Genomic DNA, 12,396 nt, shown 5'->3' with positions numbered 1-12,396 from the left:
AGCAGTGTGGTTTTAGAAGTGGTAGAGGATGTGTGGATCAAGTGTTTGCTTTGAAGAATGTATTTGAGAAATACTTAGGAAAGCAAATGGATTTGTATGTAGCATTTATGAATCTGGAGAAGGCATATGATAAAGAGTTGATAGAGATGCTTTGTGGAGGGTATTAAGAATATATGGTGTGGGAGGCAAGTTGTTAGAAGTGGTGAAAAGTTTTTATCGAGGATGTAAGGCATGTGTATGTGTAGGAAGAGAGGAAAGTGATTGGTTCTCAGTGAATGTAGGTTTGCGGCAGGGGTGCATGATGTCTCCTTGGTTGTTTAATTTGTTTATGGATGGGGTTGTGAGGGAGGTGAATGCAAGAGTTTTGGAAAGATGGGCAAATATGCAGTCTATTGTGAATGAGAGAGCTTGGGAAGCAAGTCAGTTGTTGTTCGCTGATGATACAGTGCTGGTGGCTGATTCGGGTGAGAAACTGCAGAAACTGGTGACTGAGTTTGGTAAAGTGTGTGAAAGAAGAAAGCTGAGAGTAAATTTGAACAAGAGCAAGGTTATTAGGTACAGTAGGGTTGAGGGACAAGTCAATTGGGAGGTAAGTTTGAATGGAGAAAAACTGGATTAGATGAAGTGTTTTAGATATCTGGGAGTGAATTTGGCAGTGGATGGAAGCGGAAATGAATCATAGGGTGGGGGAGGGGGTGAAAGTTTTGGGAGCGTTGAAAAATGTGTGGAAGTCGAGAACGTTATCTTGGAAAGCAAAAGTGGGTATGTGTAATGGAATAGTGGTTCCAACAATGTTATATGGTTGCGAGGCGTGGGCTATAGATGGCGTTGTCCAGAGGAGGCTGGATGTGCTGGCAGTGAGATATTTGAGGACAGTTTATGGTGTGAGGTGGTTTGATTGAGTAAGTAATGTAAGGGTAAGAGAGATGTGTGGTAATAAAAAGAGTGTGGTTGAGAGAGCAGAATAGGGTGCTTTGAAATGGTTTGGTCACATGGAGAGAATGAGTGAGGAAAGATTGACCAAGAGGATATATGTGTCTGAGGTGGAGGAAACGAGGAGAAGTGGGAGACCAAATTGGAGGTGGAAAGATGGAGTGAAAAAGATATTGAGTGATCGGGGCCTGAACATGCAGTAGGGTGAAAGGCGTGCAAGGAATAGAGTGAATTGGAACGATGTGCTGTCACTGGATTGAACCAGGGCATGTGAAGTGTCTTGGGTAAACCATGGAAAGTTTTGTGAGGCCTGGATGTGGAAAGGGAGCTGTGGTTTCGGCGCATTATACATGACAGCTAGAGACTGAGTGTGAACGAATGTGGCCTTTGTTGTCTTTTCCTAGCGCTACCTCGCGCACATGCGGGGGGAGGGGGCTGTCATTTCATGTGTGGTGGAAAGGCGACAGGAATGAATAAGGGCAGACTGTATGAATTATGTACATGTGTATATATTTATATATCTGAGTGTGTAGTATATGTATATGTTGAGATGTATAGGTATGTATATGTGTGTGTGTGGACGTGTATGTATATACATGTGTATGTGGGTGGGTTGGGCCATTCTTTCATCTGTTTCCTTGCGCTACCTCACTAACGCGGGAGATAGTGGCAAAGTATAATAAGAAAAATAATGATGATACATTTATAAGTGTGGAGTCTCAGAATATAAGATATATATTTATTAGTGTGGAGTCTGTTGTGCTTTAAACACTGGTCATGAGTTGAAGACACATGAGTGTTTTTTAAGAGCTTGTCTGTACCTGGTCCACCTCACTAAATTGGGAATGAGATATTGTATACAGATAAGTAGATGGGAAGATTATATGGAAAATCATTTGGTAGAATATTACATGTGGGAAGCATGGAAATGTAGCAGGTGAAAAGTATTAATGGTCTAGGAGGAAAACAAGGAGGGGAATGAATGCAGTATTAAGGCAGGGTGAGGAATGGACTGTATATTTTGACAAGGAGGTAATTGAATTCTGGAAGAGGAAGGAACTGTAAAAGAGATTTGTAAGCAAAGATTAATGTTGAGGTGACTTAATTATTCAGTATGGAGAAACTTGGAGAAAGGATATTTTAATTGTGGAAGTAAGTTGCTAGAAACACAGGATGAGGTAAAAAAAAATGTCGAGTACAGAGTATACTCAGAGGTATTGAGAATGAATTTTTATGGATTAAAGAAATCCTTTTCCAACATTGGCTGATAAATTGCATACCTTTGCCAACACATTAGAATCCTGTTGTACAGAATTTTGCTTATTACTAATGCATTTTCCTTTTCAGGACTCATTTAATTGTTCGCAGAATTCCTCCAGGAATGGGTCCCTGAATTTATCATATGCTACACCTGGTAGCTCTTACAAGGTAAGTTTGTGACCTAATTGATATAAACATCAAACAATCCACTTCAGTTTTTCTATTAGTCTCTGTTTAATGTGAATTTTTATTCTATTTAAACAGAGGGAACCATACAGGAGAGTACGTGCAGAAGAGGTGGATGTCAGCCTCAAGTTTGACAATTCTTTTGGAGCCAAGGTAATAGTTATGGCCACCTATTCTATTGGTATCTTCTTTCTTTTTTCTTTATAGGACGAGAGTGAGAAGGAAGTGGATGGCGATGCCAGCAATAAACCTTTCCATGAAGGCCTGGGCTCTAAAAATGATTCACAGAGAGGTCATGGTGGGTTTAGGGGTGGCAGAAGTTTCAGAGATGATTTTAGAAGGCGAAGATCCCATGGGGACACAGATGGAAAGGGAAGTATCAGAAAGGGCAGAGGCTTCAGGGGAGGCAGAGATGGAGGCTTCAGGGGAGGCAGGGATGGAGGCTTCAGGGGAGGCAGAGATAGAGGCTTCAGGGGAGGCAAAGATGGAGGCTTCAGGGGAGGCAGAGATGGAGGCTTCAGGGGAGGCAGAGATGGAGGCTTCAGGGGAGGCAGAGGTGGAGGCTCTAGGGGAGACAGAGATGAAGGCTCCAGGGGAGACAAAGATGAAGGCTTCAGGAGTGGCTTCAGAAATAATGAAAATAATGATGGTGAAGATAAAGGTTTCTCTTCAGGAGGTCGTGGTGATTTTAGAGGAGGTAGGGATGGCTTCAGGGGAGGCAGAGGTGGAGGCTTCAGGGGAGACAGAGATGAAGGCTCCAGGGGAGACAAAGATGAAGGCTCCAGGAGTGGCTTCAGAAATAATGAAAATAATGATGGTGAAGATAAAGGTTTCTCTTCAGGAGGTCTTGGTGGTTTTAGAGGAGATAGGGGTGGCTTCAGAAATAATGAAAATAATGATGGTGAAGATAAAGGTTTCTCTTCAGGAGGTCGTGGTGGTTTTAGAGGAGATAGGGGTGGCTTTAAACGTTATAGAGAAAATGATGATGATGGCAACAGAGAGTTTTCTCCCCGCGGTCTTGGGGGATTTGGAGGTGGATTCAGAGGGGGTTTTAGGGGTGGTAATGGAAGAGGCTTTAGAAGTGGTTCCTTTGGGGGTGGTTTTAATAAGAACCCAGGTCTAGGCATGGATCAAGGTACTGGCTTAAACAAGAAGATAACTTTTGATGACTAAGCTGCAGCACCTTGACACAGGGCAGGCAAGAAAATAGTAAGTTCAGCTGTATCCGTAATAAAGTTGATTTTAATTTACTAAACCTGATCATTCAGACTATAAGATCAAGCCATTCATCTCTGGCTTTTCGTTAGTAAATTGGGTCATAATTACTTATGTTATTCTTGGTGTTTTGCACCAATTAAAGGTACAGACAGAGATAATGCTCTTATCCTTTCCTTGTTGCTCTCAGAAAAACATTTCATTGAGTGGCAGATGTTGTTTTCACTTATGGGGCATACTTATTGGGAAGCAGAATTTCTCAGCTTTATTATTTGGGAAATGCATATAAATTTTCCAGTTAAATTTCTTTTTAGTATTATTATCACAGCCAAGTGGTTGAATGTACCACCACACTCATACCCAGATTTCATTTGTGGATGGCACTGGACCTTATTCAGCAATAGTTTGTACTTGTGCAGTTTTCTCGTCAAAATGGTTGATTGAGTTCTTAGCACATTTGTATTAGTTCACCACAGTGATGAATAGTAGGATGCTCATCTTTTGGGAAGTTGATGAATTAGGGATTGTTTTTTTGTAAGTTTTGTAGTTATGGTTTGATAACTGAATAGTCATGCTTTAGATAATTACATTACAGCTTTCCCTGTGTCATTGTGTACAAATGGTTTGGACATCGGTATTGGTATTTTTTTCTCTAAGAGTAGAGCTGTAAACTTTTATTTACTTGAAGCAAATTGCATCTTTGTTCATTATCATGAATTCATAGGCTAAATTGTATTATGTGATGTTAGTTAATGTGAGAAATACTTAGAAAAGCAAATGGATTTGTATGTAGCATTTATGGATCTGGAGAAGGCATATGATAGAGTTGATAGAGATGCTCTGTGGAAGGTATTAAGAATATATGGTGTGGGAGGCAAGTTGTTAGAAGCAGTGAAAAGTTTTTATCGAGGATGTAAGGCATGTGTACGTGTAGGAAGAGAGGAAAGTGATTGGTTCTCAGTGAATGTAGGTTTGCGGCAGGGGTGTGTGATGTCTCCATGGTTGTTTAATTTGTTTATGGATGGGGTTGTAAAGGAGGTAAATGCAAGAGTCCTGGAAAGAGGGGCAAGTATGAAGTCTGTTGGGGATGAGAGAGCTTGGGAAGTGAGTCAATTGTTGTTCGCTGATGATACAGCGCTGGTGGCTGATTCATGTGAGAAACTGCAGAAGCTGGTGACTGAGTTTGGTAAAGTGTGTGGAAGAAGAAAGTTGAGAGTAAATGTGAATAAGAGCAAGGTTATTAGGTACAGTAGGGGTGAGGGTCAAGTCAATTGGGAGGTGAGTTTGAATGGAGAAAAACTGGAGGAAGTGAAGTGTTTTAGATATCTGGGAGTGGATCTGTCAGCGGATGGAACCATGGAAGCGGAAGTGGATCATAGGGTGGGGGAGGGGGCGAAAATTTTGGGAGCCTTGAAAAATGTGTGGAAGTCGAGAACATTATCTCGGAAAGCAAAAATGGGTATGTTTGAGGGAATAGTGGTTCCAACAATGCTGTATGGTTGCGAGGCGTGGGCTATGGATAGAGATGTGCGCAGGAGGATGGATGTGCTGGAAATGAGATGTTTGAGGACAATGTGTGGTGTGAGATGGTTTGATCGAGTAAGTAACGTAAGGGTAAGAGAGATGTGTGGAAATAAAAAGAGCGTGGTCGAGAGAGCAGAAGAGGGTGTTTTGAAATGGTTTGGGCACATGGAGAGAATGAGTGAGGAGAGATTGACCAAGAGGATATATGTGTCGGAGGTGGAGGGAACGAGGAGAAGAGGGAGACCAAATTGGAGGTGGAAAGATGGAGTGAAAAAGATTTTGTGTGATCGGGGCCTGAACATGCAGGAGGGTGAAAGGAGGGCAAGAAATAGAGTGAATTGGAGTCATGTGGTATACAGGGGTTGACGTGCTGTCAGTGGATTGAAGCAAGGCATGTGAAGCGTCTGGGGTAAACCATGGAAAGCTGTGTAGGTATGTATATTTGCGTGTCTGGACGTGTGTATGTACATGTGTATGGGGGGGGGGGGTTGGGCCATTTCTTTCGTCTGTTTCCTTGCGCTACCTCGCAAACGCGGGAGACAGCGACAAAGTATAAAAAAAAAAAAAAAAAAAAAAAAAAAAAAAAGTTAATAACAAATTTTATATTAATGAATAAGATTTTAGCTTTATGGATGCAGTGTAGCAAATTTTCCTGAAGGACCTAGTTGTGCTTGTCCTTTGCCATCCTGCAGGTTATGATTAGTAAACCCAAGTATGAAAAATGATTCCCATGGAAAGTTTATGTCATTACACACTTGATTTACTTATTTAAATGGAATAAAATTGGTGGTGACTTATTGTAGACTTTTCCAATCGAGAAACAAAGTAGATATATGTCTTCATTCTCCCTCACTAACGTGTACTACTGGCATTCTGTCCACAAACTTACAATGTCATCATGTCAAATGTAGCTCACCTGACAACACTTCTTTCACACAGCTCCTTCTTTGTAACTAGATTTTCTTGCGGCGAGCACTGTGTGCTAGCCCTGCCTTTTGGCAAAATGGAAGGAGCAGTAGATAGAAGTAGAAGGTGGGAACATTTAGGCAGGATTATTAGGTAGACATTAGATAGATGTAGTAGGTAAGAGCATTAGATAGAAGTCATTAGGAACATTAGATAGGAGCCTCTGCAAATACCACAATGGACTTAACCTCTGCTAGTGACCTCTTAAAGGGTGAGGCCCTAAAGGCTATGAAGTGGTGTTGGAGTTCTTTAGTTATGGAGACTGTTGTCATGTTCACCCATTTGAGGGAGTTCCAGGTGGAACAGGTGTCAGAGATATAGATAGAAGCAAAGCAGGTTCTGTCTTGTTAACCTTCACACATACCTGCTTTAAGTGTCTTTATTTTGCATCCTTGACATTTTGAAACTAATCTTGTCTGTCAATATTTAGCTGCATCTAATATTTTTCCTCATTTGAAAATTGCTTTTATAAGATGGAGTTTCCATTGTGTGAGTTATTAAATAAGGATTAAACTAGTATCATATAGTTTCAGAGGTGATCAGACATACTGATCACACTGTAATTAATGCAAAATGAGTTTGCTTTGTGTAATCTTATATACATATAAAGTTTACGAGTAATGGAAGTGTGTGTTTGTGGAGGTGGTGTCTTAAGCGTAGAAAGAAAGGAAGTGTGAGTGATTTTGCTTCTAGGCATCGTGAGTTATTTGTTTGATGGTTTTACGAAGTCACCAAATTGTAACCATGAACTACCTCCACTGATTTTTTTTAGACGAGATTGTTTAAACTCAAAATGTACCTTATAGCTTGTTTGTCAAGTTATTAAGTAATGATTCATGATTTGTTATTATATGTCATGATATTTTATTTCTTTACCAGTGTTCTCAAGTGAGAAATCTTCAAAAACTGCTCTTCCCATAGAATCGTACTCAGTATTAGATGGGCCTCACATTACAAATAGAAGATGCAGCCGAGAATACCCTTGTTAGTTTCTTTTCTGGTGCAACCTTGCTGATGCAGGGAGGAAACATCAAATTCTCTCTCATTCAAGTACCCCTTTGTGCCAGAAGAGGAGTTTTCATTTTTTTCCCCCACTTGAGAGTATCAGATTTAGAAGAAGAATGCCTTAATGTAAATTTTTCTCTGGAGCCTTAGATTCCCTCCCATTAATTCAGTCAGTACTGTTTACATGCCAATCTTGCTTTTGATGCACCCGAAGTAAAAGGAAATTATATATGTTTTGATTTGGGTAGCAACCCTTTGAACACATTTGAACATTCCATGTTCTATGGGCATTTATGTATATACATGTGTATGTAAGTGGTTAGGTCATCCTTTGTGTGTTTCCTTGTGCTACCTCGCTGATATGGGAACCAGAGGTTAAGTATAATGATGATGATAATGTATAACAAATGTTAGAGTGAAGTACTTGGCAAGAGCCTTATAACCACCATTCTTTGATTTGAACATGCATGAATATGTCAATTGGGAGGTAAGTTTGAATGGAGAAAAACTGGAGGAAGTAAAGTGTTTTAGATATTTGGGAGTGGATCTGGCTGAGGATGGAACCATGGAAGCGGAAGTGGATCATAGGGTGGGGGAGGGGGCGAAAATCCTGGGAGCCTTGAAGAATGTGTGGAAGTCGAGAACATTATCTCGGAAAGCAAAAATGGGTATGTTTGAAGGAATAGTGGTTCCAACAATGTTGTATGGTTGCGAGGCGTGGGCTATGGATAGAGTTGTGCGCAGGAGGATGGATGTGCTGGAAATGAGATGTTTGAGGACAATGTGTGGTGTGAGGTGGTTTGATCGAGTGAGTAACGTAAGGGTAAGAGAGACATGTGGAAATAAAAAGAGCGTGGTTGAGAGAGCAGAAGAGGGTGTTTTGAAGTGGTTTGGGCACATGGAGAGAATGAGTGAGGAAAGATTGACCAAGAGGATATATGTGTCGGAGGTGGAGGGAACGAGGAGAAGAGGGAGACCAAATTGGAGGTGGAAAGATGGAGTGAAAAAGATTTTGTGTGATCGGGGCCTGAACATGCAGGAGGGTGAAAGGAGGGCAAGGAATAGAGTGAATTGGAACGATGTGGTATACCGGGGTTGACGTGCTGTCAGTGGATTGAATCAAGGCATGTGAAGCGCTGGGGTAAACCATGGAAAGCTGTGTAGGTATGTATATTTGCGTGTGTGGACGTATGTATATACATGTGTATGGGGGGGGGTTGGGCCATTTCTTTCGTCTGTTTCCTTGCTCTACCTCGCAAACGTGGGAGACAGCAACAAAGTATAATAATATAGTAATAGATCTCTTAAGTATAAGGCTGATCATAGTCTCCTCCATCATAGCCAGATTTTATTTAGAGATGTCTTTTTTCCATACCTGTTGGGCATTTCTTAAGTTAGAAAGTACTGGAAATAGATGAGTGGGCCTACGAATAGAAAGATATTAACCCAGCTTCTGTGTTTTTATGTGACGATACAGGAGGGAAGTTTTTCAGCCCCCACAACTCCCTCTCCTCTTAGTCGCTTTTGTAATGTATAGAAGGTAAAAGGGTTGTATTCTTTCATTCCAGCTGGTGAGGATAATTTTGATATGTACATTTACTAAATAATTTATTTTATTATCTTGAAAAAAGAAAAGTAAGCTTCAGTTTCCCTCTTTTTTGAAAATTGTATCTTCTGTTTCAGAGACGTTCCTATGGCTCCTGGGGTGAACGGGCTTTCAATGACTTGAAAAGTACTCGTGGCAAGGGCTTTCGTCAAGAAAAGAACAAGAAGAAGAAGGGATCATATCGAGGTGGTGTTTTAGACTTGGGTGTCAATTCAATTAAGTTTGATTCAGATTGATGATGGTTATCTTTGATGTATACAATATACAATGTATTGAAAATGCAAATTTGAACTCAGTGGTGTGAAAGTGATTGTGTTATTAGAAACATTTATTGAATGCTAAGAAGAGGTCTTAGACACACTGTGCAGGTATTTTCATGTGTTACCTGTAGAGGAGGGCAATACTTTTCTTTCAGTGTGAAAATATCGGTAACTTATGTGTTGTTAAATGGGTGTGATGTGTGAGAGGTATGGAATGAAATGTTTTTGCAACTGCCTAAAAATAGTATGATTGAAAATGTTCTCTAGTTAAGAAAGAAAAAGCATGTAGTTACTGCTATATTGCACCTCCAGGTAGCAGTACATGCTTTTCTCATTTTGCAGCATGGCACTACTCCTTTGCCTCAGGATACGCTGTCTTATCTGTTTTCATCACTCAACTCCCATTGTAACGGGTTGGGGTAGGTACATGCAACATGACTTACACACATCCTCATCTTGTGCCCAGTGGACATAAGTGAAACATGGACTTCCATACTTATAAAACTTCATTAGTTTTCACTTTACACACTGAGGTGATTCATCTTTTAAGACGAACATCTTCATTCACACCACCTCTATATACAAGATGGTTCCGTTGTATCCAATCCCCAGTCATTCCCCTTACATCTTCATCTGAGATATTCATAGCACAGATCATCTCACTCATGACATATTTATCTGTTTATCTCCTTTGTTGTTTACGTTTCCACCTTATATCTTCTGCTGTGCTGCTGTATACATCTTGACCAACCTCAGGATATACACTTAGTTTTCATCTCAGTAGTATTGGGTCGCTCAGAAATCCCAGAATCTACTACCCAGCACCTCCATTAACATTTATGTGGAATGTCACTGTGTCATTGCTGAATTCCCTACTTTATTAGGTTGAATCCTGATTGCAAACGCAAAATATTATCTCAGTGGTAAAAGCTGTGTGAGTTGAATTGAAAATACTTTTAAAATTTTGTTCCTCATGAGTGGTTTAACCTCAGGTTATTCCCACATTTCTCTCATGCCGTTAATAGTAGTCTCACTAATTAGGATGTGGTAGAACAGAATGAATGTAGATTTAAGTTTTGTACCAACTGTAGTTTCCTAGATTCATGATACAGTCAAAGAGGAGATAAAAGAGCCTTTATGATCTTGCTTTTATGTCTTAGGGATGAAATATGGCAAAATATATGCCAGTTCATTGAGAACTTTGATGGGTGATTTGGAAACACAAGGGTCATAAAATATGGAAATGATATCTTCATATTTTTTTGTACTGATATTTAAAAAGGACTGTGTGAGCTCTTGAGTGTTGATTGTTTTAGTATTTCATTGATTTGTATTTGTATTTTCATATTTATTTTGTGGTCTGGTTGCATGAGTGTTCATGCTAAATATGACTTAGTATTATTGGAGATAAAAAATATTATTCATGTGTATTCTCCATAATGGCAGTTTTCTCATGATTGTTGTGTATACTCCATCAATATTTAACAGAGCGTGAGTTGACAGGAAATTAGGCTACTTGTCCTCCAGACATTTAAAGAAGGATTTTTTTAAATGTCCCTAAATGGCCAAAATATGCATCACATTGTACAGTACGACCTCACGCTTGTAGGGCCCTTTTGCTTTCAAGTATTTAGGTTCATGATATAGAAATGAAATTCATGATTATGCTGAAAAAACTCTGAATTTCCTTGAAGGTTACCGAGAGAACCAGTTGATTAGTATATGTGATAAAAGTGCTGGATGGTCTGGCACTAAAGGCAAAGAAGGGCAAAAGCCTCTCAAGTACATGTGAACATGATATGAAGAGTTGATAGGACTTGCTCCCTTTTCTGCAATATGAAGAGTTGATAGGACTTGCTCCCTTTTCTGCAATATGATGATTTGTTTCTTGAAGGTTTGCAAGCTAAATACCTTGTTTTTGCATTGGGTAATTTGATAATGGAAATTAGTTTGCCCTTGCCATAAATGGCATGTTAACGTAAGTCTATTACAGGTTGGTCTTGACATTTTGTTTCTGTAGTTGTTTGAGGGAATGGTTGGCAGTTGTGTAAATGTTTATGTAGGCGTTGAGAGGATGTTTTGTATACATAATTCATTTGGTTGCATGTGACCTTTGCTGTGAGACTTGAGTGTGTATGTAAATATGTGATTGTTGCATTGCATTTTAAGAGGTATTTTTTAATAAACATTAAATATGTATTATTGTTTGAAAGTGTAATTTTTACCCCCAGAAACTCGTACTAAATGTGGTCTAGTTTGCTTAGCCTGTCACCCTTATAACAGATGGTGCTCTGTGAGGTACCTAAAACAGTTAAACACAAAATAAAGCCAAGGTTTCCAGAATTGTTTAGATGTATGCACAAAACTTTATCGTTTTGAATTCGCATTATTTCCACCAGTGTGAGATATGCTGAAAGGTTTTAGTTTAGCTTTAGTGTGTATGTATATATATATATATATGTTTTGGGAGCAGCTGAATGAGTGTGTTAGTGGTTTTGATGCACAAGACCGGGTTGTAGTGATGGGTGATTTGAATGCAAAGGTGAGTAATGTGGCAGTTAAGGGAATAATTGGTAAACATGGGGTGTTCAGTGTTGTAAATGGAAATGGTGAAGAGCTTGTAGATTTATGTGCTGAAAAAGGACTGGTGATTGGGAATACCTGGTTTAAAAAGCGAGATATACATAAGTATACGTATGTAAGTAGGAGAGATGGCCAGAGAGCGTTATTGGATTACGTGTTAATTGACAGGCACGCGAAAGAGAGACTTTTGGATGTTAATGTGCTGAGAGGTGCAACTGGAGGGATGTCTGATCATTATCTTGTGGAGGCGAAGGTGAAGATTTGTATGGGTTTTCAGAAAAGAAGAGAGAATGTTGGGGTGAAGAGGGTGGTGAGAGTAAGTGAGCTTGGGAAGGAGACTTGTGTGAGGCAGTATCAGGAGAGACTGAGTACATAATGGAAAAAGGTGAGAACAAAGGAGGTTAGGGGAGTGGGGGAGGAATGGGACGTATTTAGGGAAGCAGTGATGGCTTGCGCAAAAGATGCTTGTGGCATGAGAAGAGTGGGAGGTGGGCTGTTTAGAAAGGGTAGTGAGTGGTGGGATGAAGAAGTAAGAGTATTAGTGAAAGAGAAGAGAGAGGCATTTGGACGATTTTTGCAGGGAAAAAATGCAATTGAGTGGGAGAAGTATAAAAGAAAGAGACAGGAGGTCAAGAGAAAGGTGCAAGAGGTGAAAAAAAGGGCAAATGAGAGTTGGGGTGAGAGACTATCAGTAAATTTTAGGGAGAATAAAAAGATGTTCTGGAAGGAGGTAAATAAAGTGCATAAGACAAGGGAGCAAATGGGAACTTCAGTGAAGGGGGGTGATGGGGAGGTGATAACAAGTAGTGGTGATGTGAAAAGGAGATGAAGTGAGTATTTTGAAGGTTTGTTGAATGT

At 40.0% G+C, this 12,396-nt stretch overlaps 1 protein-coding gene across 3 annotated transcripts in view; it reads left to right on the top strand.

Moving 5' to 3' along the window:
* LOC139761374 (uncharacterized) overlaps positions 1–11,154 on the top strand; it is a 40,381-nt gene extending 29,227 nt beyond the window's left edge. Inside the window, exons 7-9 of one of the 3 annotated variants that reach the window (XM_071685485.1) lie at positions 2,281–2,361; positions 2,587–3,588; positions 8,773–11,154. In XM_071685485.1, the coding sequence (XP_071541586.1) occupies positions 2,281–2,361; positions 2,587–3,552 (1,047 nt within the window). In that variant the 3' untranslated portion in view covers positions 3,553–3,588; positions 8,773–11,154. Of the gene's footprint in view, positions 1–2,280; positions 2,362–2,457; positions 2,533–2,586; positions 3,589–8,772 lie in introns of all 3 variants that reach the window. The other 2 variants (XM_071685487.1, XM_071685486.1) reach the window with 2 other exon arrangements.
* Positions 11,155–12,396: the final 1,242 nt, after the last annotated feature.

This window comes from Panulirus ornatus, chromosome 40 (assembly GCF_036320965.1).
Source record: "Panulirus ornatus isolate Po-2019 chromosome 40, ASM3632096v1, whole genome shotgun sequence".
NCBI lineage: Eukaryota > Metazoa > Arthropoda > Malacostraca > Decapoda > Palinuridae > Panulirus > Panulirus ornatus.
This window is presented reverse-complemented; position numbering and strand designations above follow the sequence as displayed.